We start from the raw sequence: 21,598 nt of genomic DNA on the forward strand, positions 1-21,598 counted from the left end.
CAATGAGCCCGTCTTGGCATTCACGCAGGGCAGCCCTGAGCGAGATGCACTGCAGAAGGTAATGGGAGGGTGGGGGGCACCCAGTGGTGTAGGGCCCTGGGCAGAGACGGCCTTCAGCAGCCCCCATGATACTTCTCCGTGCTGACAGCCACCCACGCCCTCCTGCCTCTGCTCCCAGCCCCGGGAGGAAACTGGGAATCTGGGGAGAGCTGTGCATCTGGAGGCGGGTGGGGGACCTGGGAGCAGTAGGGTGGCAATCTGGATCTCTTTGGGGTGCCAGGTCAGGGGTCATAAGTCCACAGATATTTTATGCTTAAACACATTTTCCCGGGAATTCCCTGGCAGTCCAGTGGTTAGGACTCTGCGCCTTCACTGCCGAGGGCGCGGGTTCAGTCCCTGGTCGGGGAACTAAGATCCCACAAGCTGCAAAGCCGCAAGGTGTGGCCAAAAAAAAAAAAAAAAGAATTCTCCCATTAATTGCCAGTGTTCTAAAATTGTGAGATTTCACATAAATTTCAGACACAGGTTTTTAAATCTTTTCTCTAATGGGAAGACCTGGCAATACTGGCCTTACCTTCCTGCAGGACAGGAAGTGACAGTGTGGGAGCTGAGTCTGGCCCCGCCCCTGGGAAGCAAGCACAGCGTCTCTGACCACAGACCCCGCCCAGCCCCCTCCTCATTTCTATTCCTTCCTGGGCATCTGCGTTGGCAGACTCTGCATCGGTGTTTTAGGCGGGCAGTAGAGGGGAAGGAAGTGCTCATCTGACCTCTCCTCCTCTCCCCAGGCCTTGAAGGAGCTGAAGGGCCAGACGGAAGCCATCCCGTGCGTGGTGGGGGACGAGGAGGTGTGGACTTCGGACGTGCGGTACCAGGTGTCTGTAAGTCCAGTGGGCGGGCAGGGCTCAGCCTCTCCCCTGAATCTGGGGTCTGTCTCTCGGGCAGCACATAAGCATGCAACATGGGGTCTCTGCCTCCAAAAGGACTTAGAGTCCCTGCAAGATTTTGAATTCCGTGCACCGGTATAAATCTTCCAAAGGCAGTCTTAGGGGACTCTCATAAAAGGTGCCAACATCGCGCCCGCCAAGAAGAAGTTAAAAACAGCAGCTGCCCCCAGCTTTGCCGTCGCTTTGGAAAAGTTGACCCACTCGCCAGCCTAGGGAGTAGGAAGCAAGGATAGAATGTCAGAATCAAAGAGAATCCTTCTGTTAACAGATACACACTACTATATATACAGTAGATAAGCAGCAAGGATTCACTGTCTAACACAGGGAACAATATTCGATATCTTGTAATAGCCTGTAATGGAAAATAACCTGGAAAAAAATACGTATAACTGAATCACTTTGCTGTACACCTGAAACTAACACAATATTGGAAATTCATCTATACTTAAAAAAAAAAAAAAAGATAATCCTTCCAAAGAGAGACAGTCACCAAAGTCCTGGTCTGTATTTGGGAACCAGTGGTCTAGCTGACAATGAGCTCAGCAGAGGTAAGCACCCAGGGCGTGGCCAGGTGTCACCTCCTCCTAGAAGCCCTCCTGTTGGAGCCCAGACTCCGTCTACAGACACATCTGTTGAGACTCTGTCCCCTCTGCACAAGCTCCTCCCTCAGTCCCTGCCACCCCCTTTGGAGGCTGGAAGAGCAGGAGGTTAGCTGCCCATTTTACAGATCAGGGGAGAAGCTCAGAGACAATCAGTGACCCTCCTGGGGTGGCACAGTTAGATACAGAACAGGGATGATGGATGCAGTTTCCCCAGAACCATATCCCCTTGATTTTGATTCAAATGAATTCATTCACACCCTGACTATTTCTAAAGGGGCTTTCAAAGCAGAGTGTTAATTAGCATATGGCGGCAAGATAATATTCTTGCTGTGACCTGCTGGTCACAAAATCCTGAGGCCCTAGGCACTTGCTGGAGATGGCCACAGACTTGCCTTTATGCCTCCTGGTCTACAGTGGAGAGGAGAACACATCACTTACCCTAGTCAGAGTGTTCCTGAAATAAATCCCCCACTGTGTGGTAGGAGAAGCACAGCCATTTCTGATACTGGACCCAGAGAAAAATTTCTCCTGAAAGTGTCAGAAGGACACAGTGATGTGACAAATTCCCACAAGAGTCACACATCTCGTGCACGGATGTTTCGTGGGGCTGCTTCTCACACACTGTCGTGTGGGCTTAGGGTGTCATCAAAGCCCAGTGCCTGAGGATATGCCCAGAGGTCACCCTGCAGGCCCCATGTCCACTGCTGGGGTGGGTTTTCCATCCAGAGCTTAGGCTGCAAATCGATAGCTGGTAGCTTTGTTTCCAAAACCTAAACGTGGGGCGATTTCATGTACAAATTCAAATGTCTGGCTTCTCTTGAGAGAACGAAGATGTGGCCACACAAGTGGCCTTCCTGTGAGCCCGCATGTGGGGTGACCCTCTAGCGGCTCCAGTCTCCAGCCCAGCCCTCTCCACTCATCCCTCTTGCCTCTCAGAGCCCCGGCCAGAGCAGTAGCTGGTCTGCGTGTCCCTCCTGCATTCTCCTTAAGTCTTTCTCGCAGCGGGGATTTTGCTGGATAATGGGACAGCGATAAGACAGCCTGCCTTTCCTAGAAAGTCCCTTGGAGGCACCTAGTCTGGCCTGACAGTTAAGAAATGGCACCCATACTGCTGCCTCAACTGTCAGTCTGTTCAAGAGTGAGAGTGACATTCTTTGGTGACAGTTGGGGATCTTGACCAGGACTCAAGGCTGAATGGAAGTCTGCGGTGCTTCCCCACAAGGTGGCCTGAGGGCGAACCCCTGGGTCTGCTCCAACCCCAGGCAGAGGCACCACCCCATCCCTTTTTATCCCTTGTTATGGCCATGACAATTTTAGCCCAGAAGGGCTTAAAGGAAATATGCATCTTGGCTATGAACAAAAGGGAAGTGTATGTGTGTCTTTGTGTGTGTACACATATATATACGGTTTTTGTTTATTTATTTATTTAATTTATTTGTTTTTGGCTGCGTTGGGTCTTTGTTGCTGCACGCGGGCTTCCTCTAGTTGCAGCGAGCGGGGGCTACTCTTCTTTGCAGTGCAGGCTTTTCACTGCGGTGGCTTCTCTCATTGCGGAGCATGGGCTCTAGGCGCGTGGGCTTCAGTAGTTGCGACACGCGGGCTCAGTAGTTGTGGCTCACGGGCTCTAGAGCACAGGCTCAGTAGTTGTGGCGCACGGGCTTAGTTGCTCCTCAGCATGTGGTATCTTCCCGGACCAGGGCCCGAACCCATGTCCCCGGCACTGGCAGGCGGATTCTTAACCACTGTGCCACGAGGGAAGTCCCACGTGTGGTTCTTGTTGGCTGTGGTTAAGAGCCTCTTCCAAGAGCCCAGGAAGCCATTGGAGGGGGTTAAGGAGGGTGAGACTTTCTGAAAAAGCCCATTGCTCACTGGAATGCTTTCTGATTTCAGGATAGAGGAGGGATTAGGAGTGTGGGCTTGGCAGAAGAAGTGAGTCCGGACATAGATGTTTGGAGGGCCAGGTGCCCGTGAGCAGCCAGGGAGCTGGGATGGGAAGGTGGGTGGAGGGCCACGATGAGGAGTCCACAGCAGGTGGGGGGCCTGGGAGGCCGGGGAAGGCGTCGCTTGGAACAAAGCACTGAGGATTCCATGCGAGGTAGAGAGGCGCAGTGGCGTCTGGGGTGGGGGGGTGGTGTCTGCTCAAATTGATGAGCTCCTCGCCTGCCCCCATGCGGTGAGCCAGGGCAGCCTTTGAAATCGTGTGGTGCTGCCCCCTGAGGGATGCTGGATCCAGGGATGGGCACCTGACCCCAGCTGGGCCGATCGGAATTACCTGTCCTGGAAACTTGGAACCGGCAACAAGCATCTTTCTTTGCGGGGCTGGGAGCTGTGGGGAGGGCATTGAACACCTGCCCACAGAGGACAAGAGAAACTAAGGAAGCGGGTCTGTTGAAAGATGCAGGCCACCAGCTCTCAGGAACAGAGGCAAAGGAGAAGGAGCCTCAGGGTTTTCAGGCTGTGGGCCTCTCGAAGCTTCCTAAGACCCAGCTGCATCCCACCCTAGTCACCATGAGGAGGCCCCTTTCTGCCCGCTTGCTGGTTACGTATCTTGGAGCTGCTTGACCTCTTTGTGCCTCAGCTTTCTCATATGTAAAATGGGGTAACAATCACGCCACGGAGGGATGTTGTCAGGGTTCAACGGATTAATCCGTGTCAAACACTTGGTGCCTGCACGCAGGAAACTGACTAATGTTAGCTTGACAGTAACTATCACTGTTCCTTAACCAGGGGCCTGCAGCTAGTTCATGTAAAAAAGAGCTAGTTAAAAAGAAGTGAGAGACAGAACTGTTTTTTTTTTTTTTTTTTTTTGCGGTACGCGGGCCTCTCGCTGTTGTGGCCTCTCCCGTTGCGGAGCACAGGCTCCGGACGCGCAGGCGCAGCGGCCACGGCTCACGGGCCCAGCGGCTCCGCGGCACGTGGGATCCTCCCGGACCGGGGCACGAACCCGCGTCCCCTGCATCGGCAGGCGGACTCTCAACCACTGAGCCACCAGGGAAGCCCCAGAACTGTTTTTAACCACTGGAAGTTGTTCACTACCTTGTCAAGAGACTTTCTGCTAACCCACCCGAGTTCTCACGCAGGTGCCACGTGGGGTTTTGTGATATCACTGAGTCCTGTCCACAGTCAAGAAAGATCCTGAGGGGTCCACACAGCATCTTCCGTTATTCCTGATGGATTTCTCCACAAGGCGGTTTAGGGGCTAACGGTGGGCTAGGGCGGAAGCTGGGCTCCAAGCGCCATCATGACGTTGGCCTAAGAAACCCGCCTGCTTGGAGTTCCTGAAGCCAGGAACTGGCACGTGCTTTGGACGGATCAGGAAACTCACAGGTCTTTGATTTAGGGGCGTGAAGGGCTGGCCCTTTTGCAAATGGGCTGAGCACACATCTGTCCAGGTGGAGCCCTGAGCAGCATGTGCAGGGTTAAGGGGGGGCCCAGGGCCCCTACTCGGAGGGTTCCGAAGATGGCCTGGGGCAGGGGTCACCCACAGAAACATCCTAGAGCCCCTGCAGCTGGATCAGCAACCAGAGGGCCCACACCTGGAGTGTCAGCACAACAGCCTGGGGTTTGCGGGCTCTGCAGGTCTGCACAGCTGTGTGCCAGGTGTCAGCCCAGAGCGGCCCCCACGGCCTCGCTCACCGGGTCTCTGTAACCGCCCAGAGCCCGACCTCACCTGCAGCTCCGCCGGCCTCCGTGGCCACTGCAGCACCTGAATATTTTTCCAGACACTGGGATTTTGATAAACCCCCGGTGGGCACTTCTGGTTTTCATTTCCCGTACCACCTCACTGACCTGGCCATGTGTCATCCTTGGAGCCCTGGCATTTGGGGCCGTGGCGGCGTGAGGGCGGGAGCTCTGTTACCCGGATGTATTGCTGACTTGGGGTGTCCGCAGTCCACTGGGATTGGATGTGCTGAATAGAAGGTCCCGGGTCCCCAGCTTCTCGGCCCCTGAGGGTCACAGGCCAATCTCAGGTACAGACAGGATACAGGTGACCATGCCGGGGGGGCCACTTTGCACTCAGACCACACCAGTGCTGCCCGGTAGAACTTTCTGAGATGATGGTGGAAATGTTCTGAATCTGCTCTGTTCTCTTCGGCAGCCGCCAGCCCCACGTGGTTATTGAGCACATGAAACCTGGCTTGTGCCATTAGACAGGAAGGCCCTAAACAGTCCATTGGAAGACTTATAGGTGGCGAAAGTGCTGATAATTATGGTGTAAAAAATAGGTTGGGAAACAAGTGGTGTTTCCCCTGCCTTGTCGCCCAGGCTGACGTTCAGCACTGCCGGGTTCTGTTTGTAAACATCTGTTGGGGTTCATCCCTTTTAGACAAGTTAATCTGGGTCCCAAGCACGGGGCTCGAGAAGCAGTTGCTCTGTTCCTCTAGGGCCTTGGGGGGTGGCAGAAATCCCGAGTGTTTCACAACGCAGTGCATCGCCTAGGGCCTCCCGTGGTGACAGCCCACCACCGAGCCTCACACCAGACCCAGCTGTAAGGGCAGGAGCTATGCTGGAGGACTTTTCACCTGTGACCCCATTGGGTCCTCCTCTCCATGTTTCCCTGATGGGGAGACTTGGAGAAGGAAAGTCAGCTTACAGAAAGCTGCACAGCTAGTAGGGGGCAGAGCCGGCATTCGAACCTGTGTCTGACCAAAACATCCATGCTTTCCCTCAAAGACTGTTCTGTTCATACCTTTCTCCTGCACCGTGAACCTTCCAGAGCTCATCAAACAGCAGGTGCCCCTGTAACTCTCAAGGTGGAGAGGTCAGCGTGGGCCCGGGCGATTGGAGAAGTCATCATGGGGGTTGGAGGGCAGAGAGCAAGTGGCCTGCAATGCCAGCTCTGAGCCCGGCTCCATCCCCACCTGCCCTGGCACCTCCCTCCTGGACAGCGACCTCACTCTTCTCTCTTTCAGCCCTTTGACCATGGACACAAGGTGGCCAAGTTCTGCTATGCAGACAAGGTGAGTCCCTGGCGACTTTGGGGTTGGGGTGCTACCCCGTCTTGTCCGGTTAGTTGCTGCCATGGGGGTAGAGGTCAGTCACTGCTCCCCTCTCGGGCCATGGAGGGTGGGGGCGTCCGGGGGGCGGCTGGCACTGAGGGCGTCCCCGGGCACGTGTCTTTGACTGGGCCAGGCGTGCCAGGGTTAACTTGGTGCCTAATGAGAGCTGCTTTGGCCAGGGCTGGGACATCCCCACACATGCCCCTTGTGAGGCTACCCTGATTTAGGGAGGGGGAGGGGATTCTGGAAGGCTGAGTCAGGGAAATTGGAGGCATCGTGGATGGAAAGCCAGGCAGAGAATTGGCATCAGGGAGGGCCAGCGAGAGGCCACGGGGTCAAGGCGCTGGTGTCACGTGGTGATGAGGGCAGTTGGCAGCTGGGATGCCAGCGGCAGGTGTCTGTCTGTCTCTGACTGCAGTTCTGGCCTGGCAAGGGCAAGGTCAGGCCTGGATCTCAAGGGCTGGAGGCTCTGGACAGCGTGTTCAGGAGCACCAGCCCCCAGGAGTAAGAGGAGGCCCTGATGAGACCATGAGAGAGAATGGAGCAAGTCCTTGGCATGTTGCCCTACCTGGCAGGCCCCTTGGACTCCTCCAGACTGTAGCAGGGCAGGCTCGGAGCCTGGGGCAACCCAGCTGGCCATGGGACATAGCGTCTGGCGCTGTAGGGGGAGGGGGCTGAGGGCCGAGGGAGCCAGGGGTCTTCCCCGGGTGAAGAGTGACCTCCAGATCTCTCCTCCCTCCCTTGCTCCTCTGGGACCCTTCCTGCTGCAGGAGGAAGCCCCCAACCTTTCCCTCTTCGTCAGGCCCTGCTCCACAGAGCCATCGAGGCCTCCTTGGCCGCCAGGAAAGAGTGGGACCTGAAGCCTGTTGCAGACCGGGCCCAGGTCTTCCTAAAGGCGGCAGATATGCTGAGTGGGCCGCGCAGGGCAGAGGTCCTGGCCAAGACCATGGTGGGACAGGTGAGATGCCGTCCGGCACAACCGGGGATGTAGGGGAGGCAGTCGTACCCCATCCAATTCAGCAGGCGTCAACTGAGTGGCTTCTGGGTGCCCAGCCCTGCTCTGCGTGCGGGAGCCCAGGAGGTGTCCTTGAGGGACCAGGCCTCGGAGAGGGGACAGACCTATATACTTTGTAGACAAGGTGGATTGAACTACGCTTGCGTGTCCTACTCTGGAAATGGCCCCTCCCATCCACTTCTGTCCCCGCCCTGGGCCGGGCCCTTGTCGTGCTTTGCCTGGACTGACAGTTGCCCTACGCGGTCCTCCAGGCTCCGTCAGACCTATGCAGCCCTCAGAGTGACACCTCCAGCAGGTCACTCTAGCCTTATGAACCACCGAGATCTCTCTCTCGCTCTGGCTGAGGGTCACGTCCCAAGTCCTGAGCCAGCCCCCAGAGCCCTTCCATTCCCACCTCTGTCCAGCTCACCAGCCTCTCTGCCCTTTCCTGCCAGGCCATCCGCCCATGATGTCACCAGCCTGGACCTAGCAAGGCTCCTGGACACCTCAAGCATCCCATCTCCTGCCTCTGCCCCGGGTCCCCTGCCTGGAATGCTCCCTGTCTTCTCTGCCCCATGAACTCTTAACTGTCAAGGTCTAGCCCAGATAGCACCTCCTCTGTGAGGCTTCCAGAACCTTCTTAGTCCATAACGATCTGTCCTACCTCTGGGCCCGCCCCCCTTCCCCAACATGCTGTTCCTCTGTCGGTTATAGCTCAGATTCCATCGGGGTGTAATGACTTCCTTTGTGTTTGTTTCCCCTTTACAAGGTTTTTGGGCCTAGTAATCACATGCTAGTGTTCTGTCTTTCTGTGTCTTGCACCGTGTCTTCCTGGAGTCACAGAAGTGCCTGATAGGTGTTTTTTGAGTTGAATGCATGTTGAGCCAGGGAGTGGCATTAGCAGTTGAGAGAGGGTTAATTTCGCCTTAGGGGGGTTAGGGTGACCCCAGCGCTCTTCCGGGTCTCCATCGCGTAGTGAGGGCGCCCTCTGCTGCACGGAGCTGGTATGACAGCTCCACACCCGGCTAAGTGTCTCCTGATTCAGCAGAGCCCCTGGGGTGGGTGTCGGGCTCCAGCGTGTCCCAGGTGAGCCACACCTGGGCAGGAAGAGGCGCACACACTCCAAGACCAGGTGAAGGTGCCTCTTTATTTGACTTAAGACTCAGGAGCTTGTGGGAAGCATGGTGGCCACGCAGAGCAGGAGGCAGTGCATCTTAGCTCAGCTTCCCCTGCTGTGCGTCCTGAGCAGGGTGAGCAGCTGCCAGTGACCCAAGGAGGGCCCGCCCGATCCGAGAAAGCCCGATTCTTGCTGCCCAGAGTCCTTTCCCCACGGCTCACGGTCGCCGTCAGGAGGAGCAGGCAGTCTAAGGAAATGTTTACAGTCCTCAGGTCTCCTGGTTCTCGGCCCAAATGCACCTGCAACCCAGTGTCACCGTGGGCTCAGGGTCCGGTGTCATAAGAGGGCTATTGGGAGGCACGTCCTCCACCACTGACCCCCCCGGCCCTCCCGCCTCGCAGGGGAAGACGGTGGTCCAAGCAGAGATCGATGCCGCGGCCGAACTCATTGACTTCTTCCGATTCAACGCCAAGTTTGCTGTGGAGCTGGAGGGGGAGCAGCCCATCAGCGTGCCGCCCAGCACCAACAGCGTGGTGTACCGGGGGCTGGAGGTACCCCCAGGTGGTGGAGCGGGGGTTGGGGGCTGCTGGAAGCCCTGGGCTTGGCCTCACCACCTCCTCCCTCCCCAGGGCTTCGTGGCAGCCATCTCCCCCTTTAACTTCACTGCGATTGGCGGCAACCTGGCGGGGGCGCCGGCCTTGATGGTGAGCTGTTGGCAGCGGGCGGGCGTGGCGGGAACGGGTCATCACTCCCCTGTCAACAGACAGGAGGCCGCGTCAGAGCCTCTGGGGTCCCAGCCCTCGTCGTGGGGAGAAGCACAGAAAGTGGAGGCAGCTGGGGGCTGTGGAAAAGGCTTGGGGGTCAGAGGCTGGTCTGGGTCCCAGCTTTGCCCCACTCTGTCTGGGTGACCCCAGGCAAGTCCCCGCCCTCCTCTGAGGCAGTTTCCTCATCTACAAAGCGGAAGTAAAAGAAAAGCTTACATTACAGGGTCATGAGGAGCAAATGCTTGTGACCGAAGCATCTAACGCCAGGCAGGTCTGGCCCGGTGCAGGCTTAGCATTATATACGGGCTGCTACTAACGATGATACTTACAGCTCACCGTTGAGTGCTTGCTCTGCCTGGTGACTTATTTGTCAGGGTTGCAAGGCTAGCAAATGACGGAACAGGTATGGATTTGGGCTTGGTCTGTCTCTGGGCAGGTGGTCTCGAAGTCGGTGGGCTCCACTGTCGTTATCAGGGTGAAGGTGGCCATCGGCTCCCAATCGATGGGGGAGATGCAGCCCTGCCCTCGGAGGTCCTGGGTGGCTCAGGGCGCAGCAGGAGGAGGGCTGACAGCTGTCAGGGGCAGCTGGGTGATCTGGAAGGGTGCTCGTGCACAGGGCCATCCTCGCGCATCTGCACTCAGACAGACGCACACACACCCGGCACTCACGTGCCCTCGTCCAGGACACGTGCGGGCAGAGCCCTGTGAGCACTTGCCCAGCCTCGCCCCGTGAGCGCCCAGCGAGTTGGAAACACCCAGAACAGACCTGCCCGAGGGGTGCTGGCAGGACCAGTGGGCACAGGCTTCCGGAGGAAGGGAGCCTTTCGTAGCCAGAGTGTGGGAGCGGACAGGGCAGGGTGTGAGCTCACTGACAAGGGCTTCTAGGGCCCGGTGTGCAGCACCTGGGCACCCGTAGGAATGGGGTTGGGTAGGGGACATCCTGGCCTGCATGGGGTCCTGGTGGCTCCAGGTGAGGGATGGCCATGCTTCAGGGTAGGGTGGGAGTCGGGGCTGGCGGCCCCTGGCCTCATGAGTCATCACCGTGCCTCCCGGGCAGGGCAACGTGGTCCTGTGGAAGCCCAGTGACACTGCCATGCTGGCCAGCTATGCCGTCTACCGCATCCTCCGGGAGGCCGGTCTGCCCCCCAACATCATCCAGTTTGTGCCAGCTGACGGGCCCACGTTTGGGGACGCTGTCACCAGCTCGGAGCACCTGTGTGGCATCAACTTCACAGGCAGCGTGCCGTAAGTCCCCGAGGTGGGGTGGGCAGGGTGGCCTGGGGGCGCTCGCCAGACCTCATGACCTCCGTCCGGGAGCTGGGGCTGTGAGCCCAGAGGTCAGGTGCTGTGGGGCCCTGGGTGAGCTACTTCACCTCCCTGAGGCTGTTTCTTCACCTGTATGACAATAGTCATGATTCTTACCTTGCAGAGAAGTCACGAAGGCCAAACTAGTTAATGGACAGGAAGGAGTGTGACGGGCTGGAAGCAGCCTACAGGTGTTTGGTGATATGGATTTCGATGCCACCACTGTCCTTGGAAAGGGCACAAGGGAGCTTGGGATAAATTGGAGGAGGAGAGTCAGGAAGGCTTCCTGGAGGAGGTGGCATCTAAGCAGACGAGTAGGCCAGGCAGAGGTGGAGGAGAGCGTTCTAGGAGGGGGAACAGCATATGCAGAGGCATAAGGCTGAAGCTGTTGGGCTCTGGGCGGTGGACGTGGTCCCGTGGGGCTGGAGTGTGGAGCTGGGGGCCGAGCGTCAGAGGGTGGGGGCAGGACATGGTTCGATCACAACTGCTCATTCACTCACTCACTCACTCAGCTGGTGTTGATCGAGCCCCCACGTGTACCAGGCTCTGCCGGTGCTAAGACTGGGCAGTGAACACGTGGAGTGGACAAGGTCCTACCTCTTGGGGGATTTAGTCTCGTGACTATAAGGCCCCATGAGCCTGCTAAGGTGTCTGGACTTTATCCTGAAGATGATGGCAGCCACGGAAAGTTACATGCAGGGGGCGTGGCTTCGTCAGACTTCTTTTGTTTCAAGCAGGGATTGCAGATGGTAGCTCTCCAGTTGGCCCTGGCAAGTGGCTCTGTGTTCTTTGACTCCTAATAGGGATGGACCAACCTTGTACCATTGGGACAGTTTCATGTAAAAATCCAAATATTGGGCCTCTCTTAAGAACCTGGTCCCACGGGGCCTGCATTTCCATGTGGCACCATTGGCTGGAGGCGGGCGGGAGGTCTCTGGTTCCCCCCGTCCTGACAGGCCCTGGGTCTCTGCCTACCTGGACGGCCTCACTCATTCTCTGTCCGGCCCCTCCGGGCCCCTGCGTGTGCAGCCTCTGATCTAGATGATCGCTCTGGCTCTTCTGAGCACACGTCTCCAGTGGGTGGAAGCAGGAGGTGTCCACGGCCGGGGAGGGATGGCGGGCGCCTAAACTCGGGTGGAGTCGTGGGAACGGGCTGAGGTGGGCTGATTCAAGTGAGGAAGCAGCAGGGAGACTCGATCACCTGTCCGTGGGGTCAAGGCCTGCGGGGGGGTGGGGGGGTGGGGTCAGTGGGAACATCCAGGCTCGGGGCAGGAGGTGGGCATCGTTCACCAAGGTGGGCAGCCCAGATGGCTGGGCACCTGGGAGCCTTGGGAAGAAGATGAATCACATGCTGGTCACTCTGAGTTTGAGGTCCCTGTGGGTCATCGGGGTGGAGATGTTGGGGTCTGCACTCCGGGCCTTCCAGGTGTCCTAGGGACACCTGCGGTGGCTTCTCGCCCTCTCTGCCTGGCCTCAGGCTCCCCTGCAACAACAACCCCTGCTAAGGTTTGCCGGGTGGCGATGGCAGCGTTAGAATTGCTGAGGAGGGCTGTTTTCCAAAAGGCGCGCTCTGCCAGCCACGGGCCCCATGGGTCTCTGCCTATTAGAGGGCGGAGCGGGCCTGGCCCCCATTTGCCATGCTCTGATGAACAGCGGGCTTAAAGGTAGGAAAGTCATAAATTAGTATTAGCTACTGTGTCGCCAGCTCCCTGGTGATTAGCATTTTTATTGTTTTGTGGTGCTGAGGTTGGTCACACTTGGAGCCCAGGGAGGAGGTAGGGGCCTGAGCTGCCTCTCCCAGGACCCTCCTTGGTTCTCTGGAGCCTGGGCGTGAGCTTGTGGTGCCCCTCGCAGACCACGGTGGTGCCTGTCCCCCGTCAGGCACCCATAGCATACCCAGCACTGTCCTGAGCACTTGACTCACATTAGAGCCATCACAAAACAGCCCTGCCAGGTGGAATTGTTCTTTCCAGTTCCCAGAAGTGGCACAGAATCTGAGGCTCACAGAGGTTAAGCGATGGGCGCAAGATCACACAACCGTGTATGCCTGAGTCAGGACTTGAACCCGGCATCCCCTGGCCTCAAAGCCTGGCCCTTCTCTGCACTATCTTGCCGCCAGGCCTCCCCTTGCTCCCTCCTTGTAGGCCCGGAATGCAGCCCATTTCCAGCTGCTACCACCTACTCAGTTCCCCATCACCACCACCACCGCCGCTGTGACCCCTGCCCGCCTCCTGCGGGGCTGCTGACCCGAGCGCTCCTCCCTGGGCTTTCCAGCCTCTTCCTCTGGTGGGGCCTGCTCCCTACCCCCCAGGCCCCTCACCCTCTCAGGTGCCTGAGCCCGGCTCCCTAGTCACTGCCCTGTCCTCTGGTTTCAGCACCTTCAAACACCTGTGGAAGCAGGTGGCCCAGAACCTGGACCGGTTCCACACCTTCCCACGCCTGGCCGGAGGTAAGGGCCCCTCTCCCCGTGCCCTGCCCTACAGCCCTAGGGACCCCTCCCTGCCCTGGCCGCCATGAAAGAGGAGGAGGCGGAGGTTATGCCCCCAGAGGTGGGGCGGCCCTGCAGACGCAGAGAACCCCTTCAGGGCGGAGCCCCTGCTCTGGCACTTATACAGAGCATTTATGCCTCAGAGTGTGCATTTTTTCTTTCATTCATTCATTCATCCATCCATCATTCAGCAAGTAAATTATTGAGTATGTTCGTAGGCACTTTTTGGACGCTGGGGATGCAAAGGATGATGTGACCCAGAGACCCAGCCGTTACGAACCTCTATTCCAACAGCGGGAGGCAGACAGTAAACAACTAGATAAATGATGTCAGGGAGTGAGAAGGGCTGTGGATAATGAAAGGAGGGCAAAGAGGTGACAGGCAGGGACCCTCAAGGGCTGGGCGTGGTGGGACTGTGACTTAGGGTGGCTGGTGGGGTGGGAGGCCTCTTCAGGGAGGGAACGTTTGAGCTGAAACCTGAGCAATGAAAGGAAACCAGTTTCGCAAAGGTCCGGAGGATGGACCACCGTGGGCACCCGCGCTGTCCGGTAGAACTTTCTGCAGTAATGGACATGGGCCATATCTGTGCTGTCCAATAGTATAGCCACTCGCCACGTGTGGCCGCAGGGCACTTGAAACTTGGCTGGCATGGCAGAGGAAGTGAAAGTTTTGTTTCATTTAATTTTAATTAATTTGAACTTAAATAGCCACGTGTGGCCGGTGGCTGCCCTGTTGCACAGCCCAGATCTAGGCCAAGGAAATGGCAAATGCAGAGGCCATGAGGTGGGAATGAGCTTGTGTTTGAAGAAACAAGGCCAGTGTAGCTGGGGAAGGGAGGGAGGCGGGTGGCAGGAGATGGGCCTGAGAGGTCAGCAGGGCCAGGTCTTGTCAAAATAATAATTTTCCCACAAAGAAAGAGTTTCATGGTCAAGGACATTTGGCGTGCACTGTGTTTAAAGTAAAACGGGTTCCTCACCCGCAGGACTTCTCAGAGCCTTTAATGCACTAACATATGCATTGCTTATCTTCAAGAGCAAAGGCTGATGTGCAGTGTTTCCCAAACTCTTTGGACTACACAACCCTGTTTTGACAGAGGACCCCCTGGACCATGTTTTTCATGGAACACACTCCGGGAAAATGCCGAGACCTCTCGAGAGGGAGGGCTGTCCAGGCTCACACAGTGCAGTAATGGCAGAGCTGGAGGTGGTTCAGCGTTCTTGCTCCTGGGGGTGAAGTTGGGGGGGGGTCACGGGGAGACTGGACCCCACACCTGAGCGGGTGGGAACTTTGTAAAATGTTATTGAAGTATAGTTGATTTTATAATACTGGGTTAATTTCCACTGTGATTCAGTTATACATATATATATTCTTTTTCATTATGATTTATCACAGGATATTGAATCTAGTTCCTTGTGCTATATACAGTAGGACCTTATTGTTTATCCATCCTGTATATAATAGTTTGCCTCTTAAGCTGGTGGGAGCTGTGATGGGGGTGTCAGGGCAGGTGACCCTCCTCAGGGCCAGCTGTTGCATCTCCAGTTTCCAGTTCCCCAGTGTGCCCCAGTCCAGCCTTCACGAGATGGGGGACAGTGAGTCCCTTGTGTGAGCTGTCCATGGTTTTCTGTTCTGTCTCCTTCCCACCATCTCCCTGAGGGAGAGAGACTGCTACTTACTCTACCACTTCCCCCCTTGAGTATGAGACTTTAATCTCTCTGTGCCTCAGTTTTCTTGTCTTTAAAATGGGATAATAATGGGAGGTTGCTGTGAGGCTTCAGTGAGACGGAGCTCAAAGTGCTTTGACCTGAGTCTGGCAGTTAGTGCTTTGTAACGTGAGCTGCTATTAGCTGATGTTTAACCGAGTGAGGAAACCGAGGCCCGGAGGGTGGAGTGATCTGCCGAGGCTCCCTCACGCCAAGGAGATCGAGGAGGGGGTGTCCCCACCGTGGATCAGGAAGAGGGGCCAGCCCTGGCCGTGGACCTGGGGTGGCCCCCTCTCCTCTCGCTGGGTGGGGGTCAGGGGAAGGCTCAAAAGAAGCCGTGCCCACGGCAGGGAGTGGACCAGCTTTGGGGAGCCTTGGGTTCTGGTCCTTCCTCTGCCTTTATGTTGGGCAGCACCCCCAGGGCTCAGTTTTCTCATCTGTGAGATGGGGGAGCTGGTCCTGATGCCCCCTGGTGCCCTTCGCCCTTGCCTGGGCCTCCGTTTTCTCCTCTGTAGGGTGGGAGGACAGGCCTGGCTGATCAGTTTCTGGGAGGTTGTCGGGCTCCGACTCTGCCTTCTCATGCCCTTGTCCTTCCAGTACTGGGGCTGGTCACAGGGCCCTGCGGAAGGGTGCAGGCAGTGCGTTGGGCCCCCGGGCTGGCCTGGGGGGCCCACCCCCTACTCATGCTCCCCCACCTCCCCGCCCCTCCCCTGAAGAGTGTGGCGGGAAGAACTTCCACTTTGTTCACCGCTCGGCCGACGTGGACAGCGTGGTGAGCGGGACCCTGCGCTCAGCCTTCGAGTACGGCGGCCAGAAGTGCTCGGCCTGCTCCCGCCTCTACGTGCCCCGCTCGCTGTGGTCGCAGATCAAAGGGCGGCTGCTGGAGGAGCGCAGCAGGATCAAAGTGGGCAACGTGAGTGGCGCCGGCCTCCCCGCCACGGCCCAGCGGGGGGCTGATGGGATTGGAGGCTGGGGGGGCGTGCGGGGAGGGCGCTCCCTTTGTCTCCGACTCTGTCTCCTCCCATGTCTCCCTTGCTTCCAGCCTGCAGAGGATTTTGGGAGCTTCTTCTCCGCCGTGATTGATGCCAAGGTGTGAGCAGGAAGCAGCCCGTTCGCGGGGTCCCGTGCCTGGACTGGGCGGGAGGGGTAGGAACAGCCATAGGGGCGACCCAGACCTGCTGCTTCCAGCAGGGCAGCCTGATAGCCACGCATACACCCGCACCACCCCTGCCAGCTCTGAAAAGGGCAGAGGCACCCGTACCCAGAGGGCAACTCGCCTCCCGCACACCCTGCCCCAGGCTCGACAAGCCCCCTTTAAGTGCCTGTGTTCGTACGCACACATACAAATAGGCCTGCACGCCGCATGCATCAACCCGAACACGCACGTATGTGCACAGCCGTGAACACGTTCATTTAGATCTCTGAGTGAGAGCATGCCTGTAGATTCACCCACGTAAACACACGCACACCCGCGTGCACACATATCCTATACAGAAACATTCGTGTACAGGTTCATATGTGTATATAGGCGCACTTGTGGGTCTGCACGCACACACACACACGTAACAAACACATCCATATAATGCAGGCATATGTGTGCCTACGTACGTAAACCTAAAAATTCGTGGCCATACATGTATATGTGTGTTTGTGATGTTTGTAGTTCTAACACACACATACACACACACACAAGCGTGCACATCTGCCCTTGTCTCTGCCCTGGCTCAGCCAGGCCCCGACTTTTGCTGTCAGGGGCCCCTCCCCCGCTCCCCCCACTTCAGAATTTGGGCCCTTCATGGACAGGTGTTTGGGGTGAGTGTGTCAGGGGGCTGCTGCTGGGAATGGCCTCCAGCCAGCCCTTGACGCCCCCTACCCCACCCCCGACCCCCAGTCCTTCAGCCGCATCAGGAAGTGGCTGGAGCACGCCCACTCCTCGCCCAGCCTCACCGTCCTGGCCGGGGGCCAGTGTGACGACTCCGTGGGCTACTTCGTGGAGCCCTGCATCATCGAGAGCAAGGACCCCCAGGATCCCATCATGAAGGAGGTGATGGGGCGGTATGGGGCGGGCGGCCCGGGGCTGGGAGGAGGCAACTTCTCCCCCGAGCATGGCACACGCACAGGGCCCTGGCGCTTCACGGGGCGTCATCCCATCTCACAGATGTGGAAAGTGAGGCCCTACGAGGGGACCGTCTCACACCCAGTGAGAGCAGAGCCAGGCCCTGAGCTCGGGCCTCCTGACCCCACATCCAGTGCTCTGTCTTCGACACTGCTGACCCGGGCTGGTGTCATGGCACTTGCGCTGTCCACAGCCACCGAGACCCCTGCGGCCATCTCAGTGGCTGACACTTGTAGACTCTTAACTGTGGGCCGGGCATTTGACAGAGATGAGGTGGGCGTATCGTTCCCATTTTACAGATGAGAAACTGAGGCTCTGAGAGGTCAGGGCACTTGCCCAGGAGGACAGTGCAGGGGTGGGGGGTCTTCCCCCAGACCCTCGATGGCAGAGGGGATGCTGATACCATCGGGCAATTCCTGGGCCGGCTGTTGCCAGAAGTCTCTCCTTTCCAAGGGCCTGGGCCCTTGGCTCTGGGTGTGGGTCTGGCTGGCAGGGAGGCCAGAGACTCCTTGGATCTCCTGCCAGGTTGGGGTGGGGTGGGCCGGGTGGAAGCCATCCCCGAGGGAACCCAGCGGGAGGCAGCGCCTGGCCCTTCCTGCAGGGGCTGAGGAGGGGGATGGGGAGAGGTGGAGGCCAGAGTAGGGAGACGGGAGGCCTTAGGGTGTTGGGCCAGGTGGGGCCTGACCCTGGGGCTTCTCTCCCAGGAGATCTTCGGGCCTGTGCTGACCGTGTACGTCTACCCGGATGACGAGTACAAAGAGACGCTGAGGCTGGTCGACAGCACCACGAGCTATGGCCTCACGGGGGCAGTATTTGCCCAGGATAAGTGAGTGGCCGCAGCCCCCTCCACTCTAGTCCCGGTGTCCTGTCCCCCCAGGACCCTGCTGTCCCTGGAGACTGCCCTCCTGGGCGCTGATTCTCGTAATAATGCTGCCCTTGCTTCTCTCCATTCTCCTTACCTCCGCCCTGACCAGCAGGTAGACACAGGCAGTGGGCTCTTTGTTAAAATGCAGATTCCGGGGCCCCACTATTGGCTGCTGAATGTAGGTGTCTAGGGGTGGGGCCGGGGAGTCAGTGCCTTTGACCTGCTCCCCGGGTCTGATGGGGCTGCAGAGTAGAAGACAGAGGCTCGGGCCCAGGTGCCCTGCTTGTCTGGCAGAGGCAGGCTTCCAGCTTGAGCACCGGGACACTAAACCTGAGGCTTTGCCCTTTCCTTACTCCGTGGTACTGCGTGTCTCCCCGTGTCTGCCTTTAAGAGTGGAGGCGGGGGCTTCCCTGGTGGCGCAGTGGTTAAGGATCCGCCCACCAATGCGCGGGACACAGGTTCAAGCCCTGGTCCGGGAAGATCCCGCATGCCACGGAGCAGCTAAGCCCGTGCGCCACAACTACTGAGCCTGCGCTCTAGAGCCCGCGAGCCACAACTACTGAGCCCGCGTGCCACAACTACCGAAGCCCGCGTGCCCAGAGCCTGTGCTCCGCAACAAGAGAAGCCACCGCACCGCAACGAAGAGCAGCCCCCGCTCGACGCAACTAGAGAAAGCCCACGCGCAGCAATGAAGACCCAGCGCAGCCAAAAATAAATAAATAAATAAAATTTAAAAAAAAGAAAACATTGAATTGTTTAAAAAAAAAGAGGAGGCGGGATTGGAACCTGAGGGGCAGGCTGGGGGTCTGGAGGTTCCCCAGCTCCCAAAGGCAGGAAAATTGGACCGAGATGGGCCACTCCCTCGAGTACGTACGGCCTGACCCTTATCCAGCCCTCACAGATGCCCTGCGAGGGAGGCATGCTAACCCCCTTTTCAGAGGAGGAGGCTGAGGCTCAGAGACTCCTGGGAGCCTGTCAAGGGCCCATAGCTGGCGGCTGGCCTCATGCTCACCAGGGTGGCCCATGTGGGCTGGGACGGGGTGTTGGAGGTTGGCCCTGGGTCTGGAACGAGGGTGAGCTGGCCGCCCTCTTACCGCTGCCCTGCCTTGTAGGGATGTTGTCCGGGAGGCCACAGAGATGCTGAGGAACGCTGCCGGCAACTTCTACATCAACGACAAGTCCACTGGCTCGGTGGTGGGCCAGCAGCCCTTTGGGGGGGCCCGAACCTCTGGTGAGTGGGGCCCCCTTTCCAGAGGGGGGCCGAGTTCCTGGCGGGAGACCCTCGGTCCTTCATCTCAAGGGTGTTTACAGGAACAGCAGTAGCACCATTTTCTGAGCACTGTGGGCCGGGCCCTGTGCTAACTCAGTCCTGCCAGCAGCCTCCTAAACTCAGGTGCTGCCATTCTTCTTCCCATTTTATAGAGGGGGAAACTGAGGCCCAGGGAAGTGAAGTGACTTGCCTGAGGGCACATGGCTAGAGAGTGCTGGAGCCGGGGTTTGGGTCCCAGCACCCACACCCTTTACTGTCCTACTCCAGGCCACCGTAGTCCATCCCCTCCTGTTTACAAATAGCGAAACTGCGGGTTGGCGAGGGGCGGTGACTTGCCAGAGCTCCCAAGGGCCGGAAACCAGGTCTCCCGACTCCCAGTCCAGTGCCTCCACGGTGCTCCCCCGCCTCCCAGACCTCTTGCAGGTGGGGTGCAGGGACCTGGGGAGCATGGGCGTCCTGCCTGCTCGCCGGCTCCTGCCCGGCCCCACCTCCGGCTGAGTGCCCTCCGCACAGATGCGCTCGGGAAACCCTGGCCGCTGTGAGTGTGTTAGGGTTAGTTCGGCAATGTGCTGCCCGTGCTGGTGCCCCATTTATTCCATCAGCTCCTCCCCACTCCTTTTCCCTTGCCCAGAGCCGTTGTATCTTTTGGGAGATCAACAGAGCTGTCTTTTCCACAGGGACTAATGACAAGCCAGGAGGGCCCCACTACATCCTGCGGTGGACGTCACCCCAGGTCATCAAGGAGACCCACAAGCCTCTGGGGGATTGGCGCTACCCGTACATGCAGTGAGCCCCCCTCGGCGCCTCCGCCGTCCACTCGTCTGTGTCCAGACGCCTGACAGTGCACTGACCCCACCCCAGGCCCTCCACCCCGCTCCCCACGGGACGACCCCCTTTCTAGGGCCGAGGCCTGCCCCCTGCCCCCCACTGGCCTGTATCCTGGCCTGTCCCACCCTTGGAGTCAGATGCCGGGCTCTGGTTTGAGATCACGCTGTGGGGAGAACAGGACCGCCACTCTTGACCCCATCCGCTGTCCTAGAAATTCCATCTGGTAGGTGTGACCCTGGTGCCCTGCTGGTTCTCCATCTGTCCCCTTCCCTTTCCTCTACACTGTGGCCCAGTGGCTCAGGGACCTGAGGAATGGTGGTAGAGTAGCTCACGGATCCGTGGAGGAAAAGGAGGCAGCTCTGGGGCCCCTGGCAAACCTCGCCACCCACAGAGGCCCCTGGCCTTGGCCCCGGCTTCTCCGGGTCTCCAGGACTTGGTGTGGCCACAGTGGCCTACAGGGCTGGCAAGTCGTGGCTGCAGGGCGTGGGGCACCAGTTGGCCTTGCCCTCTTTGGTCCGGGCGGCTCACCAGCTCTTTGCCCAGATACACCTGTACCAGCAGGTACCTGTGCCCAACCAAATGCCTTAGACCCCACGTGCCTTGCTCCAGAGTGCCTGAGCTCACCTGAGACCCACGGATTCCTGGCTATCTCCGTTTCGGGGTCTGGGGGGACTGCTGCAGGCCACCTGCCAAGGTGTGGGATGTGCTGGTCCGTCCTGTTTGGGCTGTGAGCTTGGCAGACTTTGGGGGGCCCTTCCTGCTGCTTCCCTTAGCTCTCGGGTCCTGCTTCTGGAGCCTGGGGTTTCCTGCAGGAGCTCAGCACCCGCTGGCCGTGGTTGAACAGGCCCGGGTACATGTTGCTCCCACCTTCCCCAGCGCCCTGAGACCTCTCCTTGGGTCCCCGTCCAGCCCGGGCTGAGGCTTGCCTCTAGAATCACCCCTCCTTTGCATGTTAGTGGCTCTGTGTGGACTGGCCCCTAGGAGGCCTGTTCCTTGACGCAGCCAGTCGGTGGACACTTGCGAATGCATCCTGGGTAGATTCTGGGTGGCCAGGGAATGAGAAGTGGTGACTTTGGAGGACAGTTTTTAGGGGGCCCCGAAAGGGCTGGGCCCTCCTCAAGCACAGCTGGCACGGGGCCCCCGCGGGGCTGGAGTGGCCATTCCCCAAGTGCACGGTCACACACCTTGGCCCCCGGTCAGGGCTGGGTCCTGATGCTGTCCGGGTTGTTTCCCACAAGGGGCCGGGTCAGGCGGCGCGGGGCCGGAGGTGTTCCTGATTCTGCTGGTTCTACGCTGTGAGGTGGCAATAGGCTCTGCCTGATGCCACCGAATAAAATGCCTCGTACTTAACCAAGTCGGTGGTCTCTCTGGTGGGGTTGGTGGGGACTGGTCACCTTCTACATCCGACGGAGTCGCCAGTGTGTCATTAGGTGTCAGGAGGGCAGTGCCCTTGGTGTGATGGAAGGAAGGGTGAGCGCTGGTGGCCGAATCCCTGCTGTGGTGGCAGGAGCTGTGGTGCCCGAGGGCCTGGGTTGAAATCCCGGCTCCACTCACAACATCCGACGGAGTCGCCAGTGTGTCATTAGGTGTCAGGAGGGCAGT

The 21,598-nt window shown here is 58.5% G+C and overlaps 1 protein-coding gene across 2 annotated transcripts in view; it reads left to right on the forward strand.

The window, feature by feature from the left end:
- The window catches only part of ALDH4A1 (aldehyde dehydrogenase 4 family member A1), a 34,928-nt gene extending 13,565 nt beyond the window's left edge, over positions 1–21,363 (forward strand). For both annotated transcript variants that reach the window (XM_024125675.3, XM_024125677.3), the window contains 12 exons: positions 6,460–6,507; positions 7,349–7,504; positions 9,059–9,208; positions 9,287–9,361; positions 10,479–10,666; positions 13,102–13,175; positions 15,634–15,830; positions 15,960–16,007; positions 16,809–16,961; positions 17,738–17,859; positions 19,011–19,129; positions 19,846–21,363. In XM_024125675.3, coding sequence (XP_023981443.1) covers positions 6,460–6,507; positions 7,349–7,504; positions 9,059–9,208; positions 9,287–9,361; positions 10,479–10,666; positions 13,102–13,175; positions 15,634–15,830; positions 15,960–16,007; positions 16,809–16,961; positions 17,738–17,859; positions 19,011–19,129; positions 19,846–19,958 — 1,443 coding nt within the window. In that variant the 3' untranslated portion in view covers positions 19,959–21,363. The remainder of the gene's footprint in view (positions 1–6,459; positions 6,508–7,348; positions 7,505–9,058; positions 9,209–9,286; positions 9,362–10,478; positions 10,667–13,101; positions 13,176–15,633; positions 15,831–15,959; positions 16,008–16,808; positions 16,962–17,737; positions 17,860–19,010; positions 19,130–19,845) is intronic.
- Positions 21,364–21,598: the final 235 nt, after the last annotated feature.

The sequence above is a fragment of the Physeter macrocephalus genome, unplaced genomic scaffold (assembly GCF_002837175.3).
Source record: "Physeter macrocephalus isolate SW-GA unplaced genomic scaffold, ASM283717v5 random_126, whole genome shotgun sequence".
NCBI lineage: Eukaryota > Metazoa > Chordata > Mammalia > Artiodactyla > Physeteridae > Physeter > Physeter macrocephalus.